The sequence below is a fragment of the Penicillium oxalicum genome, chromosome IV, assembly GCF_001723175.1.
Source record: "Penicillium oxalicum strain HP7-1 chromosome IV, whole genome shotgun sequence".
Classification (NCBI taxonomy): Eukaryota; Fungi; Ascomycota; class Eurotiomycetes; order Eurotiales; family Aspergillaceae; genus Penicillium; species Penicillium oxalicum.
This window is the reverse complement of record NC_064653.1, coordinates 2,975,128-2,991,986: the sequence shown is the minus strand read 5'-3', so window position 1 is coordinate 2,991,986 and position 16,859 is coordinate 2,975,128. Positions and strand designations below refer to the sequence as shown.

General features: G+C 52.0%; 4 protein-coding genes across 4 annotated transcripts; 2 read left to right on the top strand and 2 right to left on the bottom strand.

The window, feature by feature from the left end:
* Positions 1-162: 162 nt before the first annotated feature.
* On the bottom strand, positions 163-6,051 carry POX_d05817 (uncharacterized protein; the record flags this gene model as incomplete). Its single annotated transcript, XM_050114654.1, has 5 exons — positions 163-2,343; positions 2,440-2,755; positions 3,848-4,080; positions 4,140-4,204; positions 4,284-6,051. The coding sequence occupies 5 exons, from the start codon at positions 6,049-6,051 to the stop codon at positions 163-165; spliced, it is 4,563 nt and encodes a 1,520-aa protein (XP_049969605.1).
* A 1,586-nt stretch (positions 6,052-7,637) lies between these two features.
* Positions 7,638-9,524, top strand: POX_d05816 (putative transporter; the record flags this gene model as incomplete). The annotated part of the gene is made up of 2 exons (XM_050114653.1): positions 7,638-8,102; positions 8,187-9,524. The coding sequence occupies 2 exons, from the start codon at positions 7,638-7,640 to the stop codon at positions 9,522-9,524; spliced, it is 1,803 nt and encodes a 600-aa protein (XP_049969604.1).
* A 643-nt stretch (positions 9,525-10,167) lies between these two features.
* POX_d05815 (DNA-(apurinic or apyrimidinic site) lyase 1) lies at positions 10,168-12,047 on the bottom strand (the record flags this gene model as incomplete). Its single annotated transcript, XM_050114652.1, has 5 exons — positions 10,168-11,017; positions 11,090-11,224; positions 11,287-11,406; positions 11,466-11,502; positions 11,558-12,047. The coding sequence occupies 5 exons, from the start codon at positions 12,045-12,047 to the stop codon at positions 10,168-10,170; spliced, it is 1,632 nt and encodes a 543-aa protein (XP_049969603.1).
* Positions 12,048-12,615: 568 nt separating this feature from the next.
* POX_d05814 (uncharacterized protein) lies at positions 12,616-16,451 on the top strand (the record flags this gene model as incomplete). Its single annotated transcript, XM_050114651.1, has 3 exons — positions 12,616-13,611; positions 13,726-14,155; positions 14,218-16,451. 3 exons carry the CDS (start codon positions 12,616-12,618, stop codon positions 16,449-16,451), a joined length of 3,660 nt encoding a protein of 1,219 aa, XP_049969602.1.
* Between the last annotated feature and the right edge of the window lie 408 nt (positions 16,452-16,859).

The following is a 16,859-nucleotide window of genomic DNA, read 5'->3' as shown; positions in this document are numbered from 1 at the left end:
AAAAGAACTGAAAACAAGACGCAGAGAGACCGTGGAGAGGAGTGAGCAGGCTCAGACATGACTCCACGACAGATCAAGACTAATGATAAATTTAGAGGGGAAACGAAAAAGAAAGAGAGAGAAAGAAGCACAAGACGAGGAGAACCCACACAAGGCATTGCGTCAGATCATCGCGTGGCGAGCCTTGAAAATCGATATCTTATCATCGCAGTAGGGTATCTCATGTAGCCACAGGCGTGCGCGCGGTTCACCGTCGTCCCCAATTTCAATATCAGAGTCATCGGAAAGGCCACTCGACAGGGGATCTGAAATGTATGACTGTTCTGGCGAATCCAACTCGCTGTCGTCGCCAAGATCCGATTCTTCATTCGGGTCTCCAGTTTCGTAGTCTGAATCGGGATGTTGATGGGCGTCGTACTCCACATCGCCAGGGCTGGCTTCCTCAATTTGATAGCATTTCGATTGCACACCGATGTACGTAAGCTTGAGATCGGGACGAATGCTGACAATATCCAAAATTTGCAGACCGAGTTCTCTCAACTCGGGCTGGGGTGAGTGGTCGATTTTGGCCAGGTAGAGGGCAAAAAGCTGGGACATGTTCGGGATTCGCCGTAGAAAGTGGTGCCAGCTACTGTGATCGATGGCCATCCCGAGCTCGCTTAACTGTGGCATGCGGCCGCTGGTGACAAATGAGATGATTTCGCGTGTGAACATCCATATTCGCGGCTCGTCAGGATCAGACTGATCCGGTGAGGCAACCAAGACCCTGCGCAGACTCAGTCGATGCCGGCGGAGTATGTATTTGTAAATAGCATCTATAGGCACGGAGAGTTCCGGATGAACCGGTTCGTGTAGATACACACTTTCCAGTGTGTTGGGGGCAAGAGACTCCTTGACGAAGAGCATCAGGTATGGGGAAACGTTGTCCGTGTGCAGGTGCTTCAAATTAAGGGGATATTTGGACTCTACTGGACTTGACGTTTGATCGCATGTTCGCTTGGGGGGCGTGATCACCGATGGTGAGTATTTTCGGCGCAGAGCTTTCCACAATTGTTCGTCATCCTTGCAACCCAATAGGGTGAGCGCGACGAGACACGTCCAATCGATCGCCGCCAAAAGAGTCGGTGCATGCAGATGAACTCGCTCGAGCTCCAGGACCCGTAGCTTGAGCTGGCCATGTCTTGGCGGGCCAGAAGAGGCCAGTCCTTCCCCGATGGGAACAGAAACATTGCTGTGAGTGTGACTTTGATCCTCGTCACCCAGATCTTGGGATTGCTCTTTCTCATTTCCTGGTAAGATGTGTCTGTCTGAGCTGACTTCTGTGGGTTGCTGCGAGGTTGCTGCGCTGTCAAGCCCATGGTCCGATGACCCGTCGGCGTGTGTGAATTGAGTTGAAGCCTCGTGCCAGCGACATGCCCCATTCTCTACGGCACAGGAGAGAACACTCAGAACCCCACCAGGTTTGGGCCATCCAGCATTCGGCTCGTCGCTGTCCTTTTGACAGAGGAATGCATTGAAAAATCTGACACGAGATGTGATCCCAATTCTGAGTTCGATCAGCCGAGTCCGAGAGCGCTCGATCAACACCGCGAGTTCATCCAAGTAGGCTGTTTCATCAATTTCAAGAACAGTGATGCTCTTCAGAGGTGGTAGAATAGACAGTGACGGGTATTCGATACGAGTGTCCCTCCAATTTCTCGGCAGCCTCGGAAAAGACGTATGATTGGCGCGCAATAAATTCTGCTTATTGTCGTGCCAGCGGACCCAAACTTGCTCAAGTCGGCATTCATGTCCAGGTCGATTGGCCAGAGATGCAAGCGCCAGCCAAATCTCACGGACCACCCCTGTCGGCATGTCCCAGATGAATGCTTCCAAATTGACCATTCGCGCCACGGCCAGGGCCACGAGGGTTCCCAACATTTTTCCCACTTCCCTGTTCACGGAATATTCTCGAATCCAGCTAATTGGCCCGTTGGCGATTGAGAATGTTCGCGTATATTGTGCGTAATAATTGCCGCGCCGGGGTCGAGATGCACACTCGGTGATCCGCGTGTTCGCGCCTGAAGAAGAAGCATGAGCCCGTCCATCGCAGCCGCAAAGTGAGCAGGAGCTCGAGGTTGAAGGATATGCCATTTGAGGTAGTTGGTGAAAGATGCCTTCTCCCATCACTAGCGTCGATAATCCGTGGGACAGCGCATCCACCCCCGAAGAGCCATCTGCCGAGGAGTCCTCGACTACCTCGGGCCAGACAATGTCGAACCGTGAGTACAAGTAGGGTATAGCGAGATCATGAAGAGCAGAGCAGGTCAACGCAAGGGAGGTCAAATCATCGGTGTGAGTGATCTGTCAAGGCATATGAGATGTGAGCTTTGTTGGGCGAGCATCAGGTCACACAAGATGAGCAAGAATAGATCAAGCGAGGATATATGCGGACCCTACCTCTTTCACAATCTCTTTCAATATATCCCAAGGTAGATCCAAGAGCGCTAATGGCTTTTTCTTGGCGTTCTCACTCGTCCTGAAGGCAGTCGAAGCTTCAGCTGAAGAACTGGTCTTGTGCGGCGCGGTTTGATTGTCGGGAGGTGATTGTGGACGTCGATTGCCGAGTTGCAACTGATCCATTGCGGTGGACAGCCGCGCCTGAGTCAAAGCATCGGCGCTTGCAGTGGGGGTGCTGGGGCTGGACACAAAGTCCTCCTCGTCTGACGACATTTCCTTGGTGGAGTTGGAGACCGGCTGACCAGCTTGAGCGAAGCTGGCAGCGGTCATACACCAGACGCAACAAATGCGCGGCGAGAGTTCAAGATCAGAGGACCGTCAGTAAGAGCCACTGGGCTGCCTGAAGAGACAGCAGCCGAGACTCGGAGTTCAAGGCGTTCAACTCGCTGGGCACGCATGGAACTTCAAGTGCGCAAGGAATGGGTGACACAATAAGCTAGTGGAGTGAGGCTCGTCAAGAGGCGGATCAGCCCGTGTTGATCTCCGCCGCCCCCAGCACGGCTGCCCGCCTGCGGGGATTCGGCAGAGTCAAGTTTATGTAATCACTCACAGTTGGGCACGTACTAGTAGTACTAACACCTACGTAGGTACAAGGTTACCACTGTACTCCTACCAGTTTGATTGCCACATTACCTATGTTAAACCAGCCATGGCTTGCGGATTAAACCCATTCAACGTTACTCTCATTCGGACCGGAGGTTCATCGCGCGCCAATTGTGGTTGAGGTACCACCTGATCGGTATAGACACAATTGCCATGCTTGAAATGTCATGGTACAGCATGCTGCTGATCCGATCAGATTTGTAAAAAAAAAAAAATGTATTATCAATTTCCCTTGACGATGAGAGGCGCACACTACTATACGGGAAATCTATCAACAAGAATGCAGAACCAACGTGAAGCCCAGGTACTTTCCCAGTACCTGATTCTTCCACCTCTAAATTCGTGGGGAGATTGAAACATATACCCACCCGTTTTCCAGGACCATTCGTTCATATCTCACTCATGCGCCTCTCCGGGCATCTATCGGATATTCTACACCTCAGCTCACAAGCACGGACTCGGGGAGTATGGATCCAGTCTGGTGTTTAGAAGACTTATCAAACGTATCCTCCATTCTCCCCGCGTTCTTTCTGGGTCTGTCGACAGGAAACGACGGCTGAGAGAACTGTTGACATACGGAAGGGTCTGACATAGCTATCTAGCTACTGCAAAATGGAATACGTAGGTTGGTTTAATCAAAAGTATCCAAGTAAAGGGTGAGTGGCCCAGCTTGGACTCGGACATAAAGTGGAGGCACCGATGAATTTAACCAAAACCCAACTCTTTTTTTTACCAAGACATTCACTATTCTCGACCCAGCCTTTCCAGATTCATGGCCGCACTGACACATGCGAGATGACTAAATGCCTGAGGAGTGTTGCCCATCTGTTCCCCCGAAATGGCGACTTCTTCCGAGAACATCCCCAGATGGTTCGAGTAGGACAAAATATTGTCAAAATGCGAAAGGGCTAGTTTCCAGAGATTGGGAATGGGAACATCGTATTTTGCGGCCTGAGGGGGAAAGACGCCAAAGAAGGGCTGTTAGCACAGGGATTTTCAGCCGTATGAAGGGGACCCTATTGGACATCTACACGTACACGGGCCATAGCTTCGACAAGCCAAAAGGTAACCATGATGAAAGCACCCTCCGCACCTCCGACACCTGTGCAGGCGGGAATTGTCAGCAACCCATCGGGGAAGACGGCCATCGTTGCAAGCGGCCAACAGATACATATACTCACCATCGTTAGCTTTCAAATGGTCGTATCGAAAAACGAGCTTAGCGCTAGACAGGCCTTCTTTTTCAGGTCCATGTAGAATACACTTGAGGCTATTGATGAAACGTGGATCGTTCGGTGCAACAAAGAATACGAGTGGCGCAATGAGAATCGAGGCATCCAGGACCTCCCGGCTCTCGTAACTCTGGCAGAAATGTCCACGTTCCTTGTTGTAACCTCTTTCCATAATCTCGTCGTATAGGTCATCTCGTACCTGAATCCACTGCAGACGGTCTGGACACGGGAGACTGGCTCGCTTCTCCGCAAGTCGCACGCCCCGGTCAAGGGCGACCCACATCATCACCTTGGAGTAGATGAAGTTCTGGATTTGTCCTCGTGACTCCCAGATGGACATATCCTTTTGATGTCTCACGCCGATCACGTAGTTGACCATGCGTCGAATAGCGGCCCACTGATCGTAAGAGATTGGATTGCCATGCTTGTTGTAGAGATAAATGCTATCCAGTAATTCTCCATAGATGTCAAGCTGCGTATGGAAGACGGCGGCGTTTCCGACACGCACAGGCTTGCTGCCTTGGTATCCATCCAGATGGTCGAGTTCTACTTCAGGAATGTCGCACTCGCCCCGAATCGTGAACATGAGTGGCAGGAAGGGCTGTTTGCTCCCCGGCTCGGTTTGTTGTGCCGCATGAGGGAAGATTCGCTCAAAGATGAAGTTGACATAGTCTTCCGCCTCGCGGCTGTAGCCCATTTTGAGAAAGACATACAGGGTGAACGCGGTGTCACGGACCCATGAATATCGGTAGTCCCAATTACGAGTTCCGCCCACATTCTCAGGAAGGGAAAAAGTCGGGGCCGCAACGATTGCACCAGTGGGTTTATAGGTGAGGAGCTTCAGAATTAAGAGGCTGCGCTCAACCGTCTCTCGGTAGTGTCCGCGAAATGTACATTGACGAGTCCAGGCCGTCCAAAAGTCAAAGGTTTCTTCTTCCATTCTCTCCAAGTAGGCTCCCATCATAGCTGGGCCCGGCACGGCCTTTTCAGGACTATGCAGCACAAACTGGATTGCCTGCCCCTCTGAGAGGCGAATGACGGCCGTGAACCCTCGCCCCAGCGAGCCCGGCCGCTCTTCAAGACTGAGAATGGCTTTGGGCATCCCCAGCTTGTCAGGCTCTCGCGAACTCGCAAAGATCTCGAGTTCCAAGCGTTCCGATTCACTCTCGAAATGAACCGTCTGTAGTCGGTGGGCGCTCAAGTCATTCTCGAGTTTGGCACGGGCCTTGTGAGAATCCCGGGCATAGTTGAAAGCCGGGAACAAGTTCACCTCCAACTCCATTGAGCCTCGGCTACATTCAATCTTTCGGATGAGACCCGAATGCTGGAGCCCCGACTTGAATCGGTTTGTCTCCGGCTCCTTGCACGGACAATAACCCGAGAGCAGTCGACTCGACTGGGCCGTTTTCTTGGGCGCTACAGGGAAAAAGTCCAGGAGAGTCACCACACCATCTTCGTTGGTCCAACGAGTCTCCAGCAAGTTCGAGTAGGGCAGATACCGCTGCTTGTTATGCGCATCGATCACCGACTTGGCTGGGTTGACGGACCAGTAACCCCCTTTTTTGGCGTCCAAAAGACGACAGAAGACAGTTGGAGAATCAAAGACCGGCCAGCACATATAATCCAAGCTGCCGGCTTTGCTCACCAGCGCACATGTGTGCATATCGCCAATCAAACCGTAGTCTTCAATGGCATTGTAATGAGATCCCTGTGCCATGGTGACAATCACGATGAAGATATTGGATGGTATCAACACGCAAAGTTGTTCACACGCAAGCTTCCAGAATGTTTTGTCTTTTGAAGTTGATGTTCCTCAGGTCACCGACCGTTCGCAATCAAGTCAAGATGCTCAGGTCGGTTCAAATGAGCAAGTGAGGAGCGAAAAGGTGTAGCGTCGATCAACCAGGGCCTTGCCTATCGACGAGCCCATATAGGGCCCTGAAGCCACCTAGGGACACTTCGAGCGCAACGACATGATGATGTCCATGCATTCACAGTGAGCTCATATCGATGTCGGGGCAGCTGTTTTGACAGTGTTGATAATCGGATCTCGGTACTGGCACCCGTGGCAGATCTCCGACCATCATATCCACATTCTTTGTTTTGCTGCTCCCTCGGGCGGTGTTGTTCAGCAAAGAGTCTGGATTATTTACCTCTACTCCTCCTCTCGAAGAGAATCTAATCCCCGATTTCTGGCGGAGCGATAGCTGATCAAAGCCTTTTAAACCAACCATACTTCCGCACTCATTTCGATCGCCCGGGTTAGTCAAATCTTGCCAGATGTGAGATGCTGCTCCACATCTACTACAGGTAAGTGTCTGAAGCAACACCCCCGAGACCAGCAATTTTGGAAAGTCCAGATCGGAGGATACGCTCCGCCAATCGTAGCCACTGGAGAACGACGTAAGCCTGAGATGATGAAGTGTCTGTGACGCCGTCACGCCGTCTGACCCAAACCCCGGATCGACCTTCAGTCTGTGGAGCTCACACCTTAAGTGGAGCTGTGGTGGCGGCGCGTGAGCCAGTCACACCACACACAAGACGAGCAGTGGCTTTGGAGGGAAGATTACATGATCGATTTGCAGGGCCAAGGCCAAGGAGATCCAGCTAGCCGGGGGGGCAGACTTGAAGAGCTCACTCGATAAGCTGATAAGCCTCGAATACTTGCGACCGAAAACTCATTGAGGCATGGGTAGTAGTAGTTTAATGTTGCTGTTGTTGTCCTTTTTTTTCCTATTTTTTTTTCTTTTTTTTGGGGGGGGGTTCAGGGTTAACCCAGCGTAGAGTGCATCAAGTATATCGATTCAGGTCGCACATTCATATTACTCGAACCCCTTCTCCGTTCAGAAACCAAGTGGAGGACCGGGGGGATGGGAACTCGCCAATAGCGACCAAGCTTGCTTTTCACCTCCTTCACGTCGCGAGTGTGCCACTCATCACCGCCCCGAAAGCCCCCGGAAGGATGCTTGGCCCATTCGGGAGGTTAGACTTTCGATCTCTTGCATTCCCTTCCCCGCGTGACGCTTTCCTTTTTCTTGCTCTTTTTGTTTAATTTGATTGACATCCTCGCCATTCCCTCCCACCTTCTTTTTGGACAACAACCCACCTGCCTGATTTCCTGATCCGACCGCCGACACCCCTTGCGACCCGCCATCCTTCCGCTCCTGGTCGGTCCTCGCATCAAGGAGGGCGTGCGGTCGTGTGTGAAGAGTGAATACGCCCTCGGTCGCACCCTCATGTGTTGATCACAGCTCAATCTCCCCCACTCCCTCACGACATAATTACGCCCGACCATCAAACATCATGGGGCTGTCACCCGCTGGAACGGGTCACCACCGACGGCGGAGTTCGATGTTGACGGGCGCCAGTCGCTCAATGCATCCAGGCTCCGCGGAAAGGAGAGATGAAAGTTTGCGGCCCCATGGAGATGGGGTCGCCAGTAAATTGGATGAACAGGAGCACTTGATGGCCGAGGACACAGACACCTCGGAAGTGTCTGCGTCCGCGTTGGAAAATCAGGAGCTGGACGAGATCAGTTCAGACGACGACCAATACGATGAGGAGACGGGTCTCACAGCAAGTCAGAAACGCCAGAGACGACGGCGGCGTCGCCAGCGTCGCAAGCTGGATGCTCGGATCGCCGACGTAAAGTCGTCTCGGTTCGGCCTGCCGTCTCTAGGACTGACGGATCGAACCATTGCTCGAAGACTGTTCGCCAACGCCGGTCTCATCTTGCTGTGGTACTTCTTCTCCTTGTCGATCTCTATTGTGAGTACGCTCCCACGAAATGCGCCGAGTGGCATGCTAGTCCCAGTGACGACGGGCGAAGACTGATCTTGCATGGTCTCATAGTATAACAAATGGATGTTCTCCGAAAATGACATTGTCTTCCCCTTCCCTCTCTTCACCACCAGCCTCCACATGCTGGTCCAATTCACGTTTGCCGCTCTTTTACTATGGATTTTCCCCTCTCTTAGGCCACGCGCCCCCCCAACGCCACTCTCGGCTTCACCCACAGAAGCTTCCAAGCCATCCGAGTCGCTAGTCTCGAAGTCGTTTTATCTGACTCGCCTCGTTCCGTGCGGTGCAGCCACTTCGCTGGATATTGGCCTTGGCAATATGTCCCTACGATTCATCTCTCTTACTTTCCTGACCATGTGCAAATCATCCGCACTCGCTTTCGTTCTTCTCTTTGCTTTCCTTTTCCGTTTAGAATCCCCCTCATTCAAGCTGATTCTGATCATCGCCGCGATGACTGTTGGCGTAGTGATGATGGTGGCTGGCGAGACCGCATTCAATGCGCTCGGGTTTGGTCTTGTCATCGCCTCGGCCTTCTTTTCGGGCTTTCGCTGGGGACTCACCCAAATCCTTCTGCTCCGCCATCCCGCAACATCCAACCCGTTTTCGACTCTGTTTCTTCTTACACCTATCATGTTCGTGTCCCTATTGTGTATATCTCTCGCAGTGGAGGGGCCCACCAACATTCATTACGGCTACCTTGCCCTTGCTGAACAGCGGGGATCGGTTTTTGGGGCCTGTCTTTTGGTCTTCCCTGGATTCCTCGCCTTTTGCATGATCTCCTCTGAATTTGCTCTCCTGAAGCGGTCGTCTGTGGTCACTTTGAGCATTTGCGGAATCTTTAAGGAGGTTGTAACAATCAGCGCGGCCGGCGTCATTTTCCATGACCAACTCACAGTGGTCAATATTACCGGTTTGGTTGTCACCATTGCAAGTATAGGATGCTATAACTACATGAAGATCTCCAAGATGCGCAACGAAGCCAACCCTGACGAGTGGGATCGTGAGGACATGCCAGATTCTGACTCGGACGAGGTGAGCGGTACTGAATATGGGGGCCGCCGTGACGTGGTCGACTCCGAGACCGGTGCCCTACTTCCTGCGAATGCTGTCCGCCATGACGACGATCTGCCACTCGAGTCTGCCGGTGGTGAACGCCACTCATTTCGTGTGCGAGCCAGTGGTGCAATGCCCACTCTGTCCGTTTCGACCACCATTCCGGAGGGTGGCTCTGGTCCAACGCCGAAGGTGTCAGCTACTCCACCAATCTCGTCTCCGACGGATACTGCCTTCCCGGGCCATATGCATCCGTCCATCGCGGAAGCCTCACCAAACCTGGACACAGTCGCCTCGTTCCCACAACCAAAAACTTCGGATCCCTTCCATACCTAGTCCACTCAATCTTTTCGATATGGCGACCATGCCCCCGTCCTCCCAACACATATGAGTGCATTATTCTTGGCGAGAACAGGCTGTTCCACCTCTCTCGAGGCCGCGTGACAGCAGCATGACAACAACCCGAGTGGCTATCAAGTCGCTGTCTTGACTGCTAAGAGTGGACTTAACCACCCACGCCTCGGCCTCCCTCTGTACAGGCCACTCAGGTGGATTGAAAGTTTCTTTTCCGCCGTTGAGTATCTACTGAAATCAGAGTCTTCGGAGAAGGGGCATTTTTCATTCTTGCGCCGCGATTTTGATTGCAGAGCTCTTGGCTTTATTGATACCATCAAATCCGTTTTCTTCACTTGGTTCATAGCGTTTGACCTCATGTGTTCGAATATCGAATCAATAAATTTTATGACTTCATCGGCATGAAGGGAAATCCACGCTAATCTTACTGCACGCCTAGTTGATCGTATGTTTTTCATAATGACCAAGAATCTATAAACATCGACCTGGGTATGCACGGGCCCGATGCCTTCCAAACCTATGTAAATGTCGGATGCGACGGTGTACGCATACCTGGAATGAATGCATACTGTACTGGGGGCTTTTCCAAATGAGTGTTGTTATGCTTTCTGCCTTTATGACGCAACTATTTTTGGCCATTCTTCTTCATCATTTGCAGCAGACTTTTCTGGCCTTTCTCCTTCGCCTTTGCATCTTTCTTCCTCTCGGTCTCAACTTTCCGTTCATACTGCTCCAGTTGCTTTTCGCGCATCGAGCGCCCTTCTTCTGAAAGCCGTGCTTCCAATGTCCGAAACTCCTCTCCCTCTGGATCCATTCCAATAAGCGACTCAAGCAGCTTGATTTCGCGCGCCCAGACTCCATGGTCGGGAACAGCCGCTTGAGAGGCACCGGCCGGCCGCTTGGCTCCCTTCTTGCCCTTTTTCGTCCCCTTCTTCTCGGTCTCGCTTGCACAACTATTAACGTCATCGTCGTCATCTCCAGCGCTGGTCTGGCCGGGAACACGATCAATGGGCGTTTCCAAGACCATGGGAAGCCCCTCGAATCGCGGTTCGTTCATTACATTGTGGAAAGCACGAAGACCGAGAAACCCCGTGCCGATGTTAGCATGGAGGTCGCGTTTGCTTCCACGGGGGGCTTTCGAGTCGTTGAGGTGCAGAGCACGCAGGAATTTGATGCCGATCAGTTCTTCAAACTCGGAGAGAAAGGCCTTGAACCCTTCTGGAGTGACCAGGTCGTAGCCCGCAGCAAAGCTGTGACATGTGTCAATACAGATGCCAATGCGTGAGTGATGCTCCTCGGGGATAAGGGCAAGCAAGTCTCGGAACTCGGAGAGAGATCCACCAATGGTGTTACCATGCCCGCACATTGTCTCCAACACGGGGATCACGGTGGATGTCTCTGAAATTGCCTTGGTCAAAGCATCTGCGAGACGAGAGAGGGCTTCTGGCAGTGGTGTTTGGTTTGTGCTTCCGGGGCTAATTGGACATCAGCATGAGAATATTTAGAGAAGGAAAGTCGCAGCTTAGGTGCTGAGTGAGGGGACTGACTGAAAGTTATAGAGTCTGATGCCGAGAGCTTCACACCGGCGAAGATCATCGAGAAAGGAGTCGTAAGCTTGTTTGGCCTTTGCTTTGTCGTTTTGCGCAAGATTGACAAGATAGGATCCATGTGGCAACACATGTCTGAAATCAATCAGTTTATCAGTTTGGATTCACCGGAGGTCATCTAGACTCGGTCGGCGTACTTAGCTTGGTCGTATTTGTGCTCTTCACACATCTTGCGGAATTGATCCCGAACGTCATCTTGAAGAGGAGGATTATCCCACTTTCTTTGAGACTTCAAAAACAAAGCAAACGCATTTCCCCTGTTCAACAACATGAGCATTGAGGCGTTTTCAGAAAGACAGAGAATCAGTTGTATTACCCAATTTGCGTACTGTTGCTGATCGAATTGAAGACGCCTGGCAGAGGAGTTCAGTTTGAATACATCTCTTCCAGCGAGTCAAGCCCACTTACCCTTCGCAGCGCTAACATGAGCACCAACAAACATCTTCAATCCTTGACTTCGAGGCGCTAACGGCATTGCGTCAAGTTCTTTTTCCTCCTTGGTCTTTCGTGCCTTTTTCACAGGCTTCTTTGCAAGAATGGTCTCTTTTTTCACCACTGTTTCAGTTTCAGCTTTTTCTTCGCTGGGCTTATTTGAAGCCCTTTTTCTGGATGTAGGTGTGTTGACGGTAGCCGCAGGATTTTCTGCAGGCTCCTCCTTCACCGATGGCGCCGGTTCTTCCTTCTTCACTCCGCGGACCCTGGGCGCTGTGGACTTTACTTGAACTTCCTTTTTGATCGCTGCCGCTGGTTCGTGCTCTATCTCTGAATTCTCATCAGATGAAGGTTCTTTGAGATTGGCTGTGGGTCTTTGCCGTTTAGATCTCCTCAAGGGCGAGCCCCCAGAGGTTCCATTGCTGAGGTTCCGTTTGTGACTCGTGTTAGCAGGTGTTGGTGGCATCGGATCAGAGGTCGCTCCCGTTTGTGTAGTAAATGCAGAAGGGTGGTGATCTTTCCCTGTCTCTTGTAGAATTATGGAATCCAGCCAGAAGCTGAAGAGCCGATCGATGAAGGCACGGAGCGATTGGACTGAAGGCCGATCTGGAATGATCGGGCGTGGCTGTGGAGTGCGTGAAGAGCAGTCACTAGTGGCTAAATTCTGATTGCCCTCGGTGACATTGAAAGAGAAAAGCGTCCACACCCACGAGACACGATCGATTGGGATAGACTTGAGCAGATCTGGTTAAAATGGTTTCTCGAAGCTTATCCACGATACGTTCTAGACCCTTTCCTTAGCCCGGTGCCTTCTCAAACCGAGAGATTCTGGAACTTTGGTTCGTCAGGTCACTTGGATGACATTGCCCAGGCAACCGATCATGTGATGTTTATCGATAACCCAATTTCCTTTTGGGCGCCGACCCTCATATTCTCGATGTACCCCAATCGGTGTGTCTTAGACCCTTCGACAACTGTCACTCAACATCCGTCAAGTCCAGCAAAGGTCAGGCCTGACCAAAAATCTTGCCGTCATGGCGGGACACGACGATCCGATCGATTTCAACATCATTGAGGCACAGAAAGAGAACGTTCAATCTCTCCCAGGTGGTAGATCAGCCCGGGAATTGGCACGCATTTTTTCTGGAGGCAGCATGAGCGACAAATCACCGGCACCTTCCCCGAATGACACGAGAACCATCAATGGCGCAATCCGACAGGAATATGAGAATGAGTTGGAATCAATAGGGGAATCAGACGATCCTCTCGACGTTTACGACCGCTATGTCAAATGGACGCTCAGTGCTTATCCGTCCGCTCAAGCGACACCCGAGTCCGGGCTCCTCCCATTGCTTGAACGTGCGACCAAATCTTTCCTGTCATCTTCACATTACCGGAATGACCCACGGTATCTACGGATATGGATGCACTATATCAGACTTTTTTCAGATGCCCCGCGCGAGGCCTTCGCTTTCCTGGCCCGCCACCACATCGGCGAGGGTCTCGCTTTGTTCTACGAAGAATTTGCCGCCTGGCTGGAGGGTGCTGGGCGTTGGACACAGGCTGATGAGGTTTACCGGTTGGGCATAGATCGTGAGGCGCGGCCCGTTGAGCGGCTTGCACGAAAGTACAACGAATTTCAACAGCGCTACGAACAACACGTTCAGGATGCTGGGCCATCCTCGCCTGCCCTCCCGGCTGTACGACCTGCTCTTGCAGCAAAGAAGGACCCATTCGCCCCGACCGAAGCTGCTGTAGACCCGCAAGCCTCGCGACCAGCGACGGCTGCTGCTGCTGCTCCGGCCAAAACGAAGTCAGGGAAAATGAAGATGGCAATCTTCTCCGATGCTGACGCTGCACAGACTAGCCAGCCAGCGACCAGTGGACAGTCAAAGGGCTGGGATAGCATTGGCTCAATGAGAGAACGCCGGAAGGAAAATGAAGTAGAGGCCAAGCCTTGGGCTGGGGAGACACTGAAGGCGGGAAAGAAGCCAGCGCCCACGCAAAAAATGGCTATTTTCAGGGACCAGGTGAGTTCCTAACTTTTTCCTACCCCCCACTTCGCTTCCGATAATCTTCCTTATATTTACGATCACAGGACTAATTGATGGCGTGAACCTCTATCTTTGGTTGTTTGTAAACAGTCCAATCCAAATCCACCTTCAGAGCTACCAAGTGGCCCCAAGAAAGTTCCAGAACATCATGTAAGGGAAGCCGTCAATCCGCGGACCGGTCGGAGAGAGCGCGTTTTCGTCGATCTAGAGGCAGTATATCCTGATCCCGGCAATCCATTGAACGAAGTTAGTTTTGAGGAGTTGCGAGCTATGAGACGCGGATGGACGAGTAAAGACTGGCGAGTTCAAAAGGAGCCCTTGCGACCAATTTCCGGCAACAAGGCAGGAGATGCTCCACCTGGAAAACTCAAGATCTTTGTCGATGATCAACCCAGCCGAAAGTCGTTACAAAAGTCAGCAGGTGATGGGCATGTATCCCAAACCAATCATCGAGAGGAGGCTCAAGAAAATAAGGGAAGTAAAGCGAAGAAGTTCAAAGTGCAGGGCGAGACCCAGACCAGTAAGTGGCCGCAGACAAGAGTTGGTGTTTAACTTGCAGCTGTGCTGACACGCAGGCTCCAGTCAAAATGAAATTCGATTCGCCGACAAATTCGAAGGTGCGAAGGAAGAGCACTCGAGAGCCAACAATGACTATGCACACTCGGGCTGCCACAGATGAGATATATGGCATCTTTAACCAACCTCTCAAGGCTGAACTGGAGGACCCGGCCGACAGTCTTTACGGCAGCGAGTATGAGGATGATGACTGTGCAAGTACCGTGGACAGTACTGGCACCGGCCACATCTCCGCCGCCTCGAGCGACTTTGGCGACGATGAGACTCACACGTTCCATAAATCTTACGATGACACAGAATATGATGATGCTAATACCACTCGCGCTGAGAGTATTGCGGGAGACGATTGGACCGAGTTCAGTGTCAGCAGAGATGTGCCTGGGCATGAGCCCTTCAACGCCACGTCTCATTCTGTCACGACCGAGGAAGAGGTTGAGTCGCAGCATGGTACTCCGGAAAAGGAGAGATTTGTACCTCGAATGCCCGACGACTACAATCCGCCATACGGAACGTATCGTGATCCCGCCGTGATGGCTCAGAATAGGCTTCCATTCATGACTCCTATTGTGGAACGAACGGAATCTTCCATCTCCATGACGGCTGCGCGGAGTCTGTACAATGCGAAAACTCCATCGAAGCCACGTTCTCCAGGTGGCATACCTCAGATGGGCAATCTTTTGTCCAGCCCGGTTGGAACAGCAACACCATTTCATGCCGACCATACAGTCAACTCGATTGTCGATGTGCCTTTCAGCCCCACTGCTTTTAAGACGCTTGCGCCAAAGTCCCGTCGAAGGGAAGTTGTTATAAAGGACCTGCAGTGCAACCCAACTGATAAGGGTATTCGCAATACAATCCTCAACTCCCTCGAGCCGCCACTAGCCAGCTACGCTGGATATCACAACCACGGCCAAGAAAGCAATTATTCCAGCATGATACAAAAATTCGTGAGGGCACATAACCGGAAGTCTAAGGCTGCTGACGACGACCGGGGTGATATGCCCGTTCTTGAGTTTCCAGGTGCCGAGCGCAGCTACATCATTCGTCGTGAGCTTGGCGCTGGCGCATACGCCCCGGTATATCTTGCCGAGAGTATCGAAAACCAGGGGATTGTTGGGATCGAGCACGATGAGAACCATGTCGACGGCAGAATGAAAACCAACTCAGTAGGTGGGTCACGGTTCTCATTTGAGGCCATCAAGGTCGAAAAGGGCCCTTCAAGCGCTTGGGAATTTTACATGATCAAGACTGCCCAAGAGCGTTTACGGAAAGCGTCTTTACATTCTCGAGCCGTTGACAGCGTTGTTCGCGCTCATGAACTTCACGTCCACCAGCGGGAGAGCTTCCTAGTTGAAGACTACCGAGGCCAAGGCACACTTCTTGACCTGGTGAACGTCCTCCGGAATGACGCCATCAGCACCGCACACCCTAGTGACGGAGGCTTGGACGAGTGTCTGGCGATGTTCTTCTCAATCGAGCTCTTGCGGACAGTTGAGGCTCTTCACGCCACGGGGATCCTTCACGGTGACATTAAAGCCGACAATTGCCTCGTGCGTCTCGACGAGGCCACCCCTGCCGACCCACCCACCAAATCTCTCTCTCTGCTTGACCTTGGCGGCGACGAAAACGGGCCCTTCCCGGACCCTCGTGATTCACCCGCGTACGCGCCCTCTGGTGCATACGGCTGGCATGCCAAGGGACTCGCCTTGATCGACTTTGGCCGCGCCATTGACATGAACGCATTCAACCCGAACGTCCAGTTCCTCGCAGACTGGGAGACGGGGACCCACGAATGCAACGAAATCCGCGAAGCTCGCCCCTGGACTCACCAAATTGACCTGTACGGCATCGCGGGCGTCATCCACGTCCTCTTATTCGGAAAATACATCGAGAGTGCGCCCGTTCGAGCAAGCGACGGTGCGAACATGCGCACCTACCGAATTCGCGAAACTTTAAAACGGTACTGGGATCGTGAGATCTGGAGCGACGTCTTTGATCTCTTGCTTAACCCAGGGGCTAATCGATGGGTCGCCATGGAGCTTGGAGACAGCTCGACTGGTCAGGAGTCGGATCATTCACACCCCGGCCCTGTCCTCCCGGTCCTCCAGTCCATGGCCTATGTTAGGCGTCGAATGGAAGATTGGCTTGTTGCACACTCCGAGAAAAAGGGTCTTTCTCTACAATTGCGGAGAATCGAGACTGCTTTGGCAGACAGAAAGAGAAAGCTCGAACGGGCTTGAAGTGGTGGTCGTGGAATAATATCGTCAGAACCTGATCACTTTGCCCGACACTACGTCTCATTTTCCCTGGCAATAACTTCGCTTTCATCCTTATTTGGGTTTTCCTTTTTTTGGTTTCTTCACCCCTTTATGTTCTGGGATTCCGGGTTCCGGGTTTCATGTTTTCTGAACTCGACAAAAAGCGGCGCTACATCATCATATCTTCTTTCTTGGCCCCCTTCTCGTGGTGAACGGACGTTGTTCCGTGTGTGGAGTTTTTCATTTCTCTCGGTTTCTACGACTGTTTCTGGCGCGCTGCGTTTTTTTTCCCAGGTTGGAGAGGGTGCGTTATCATTCTCGATCTTTATACCCCCATAGTTCTTGTCTTTGAGTCTTTAATTTTCACATCTCGGTTCGTGAACGAAGGCA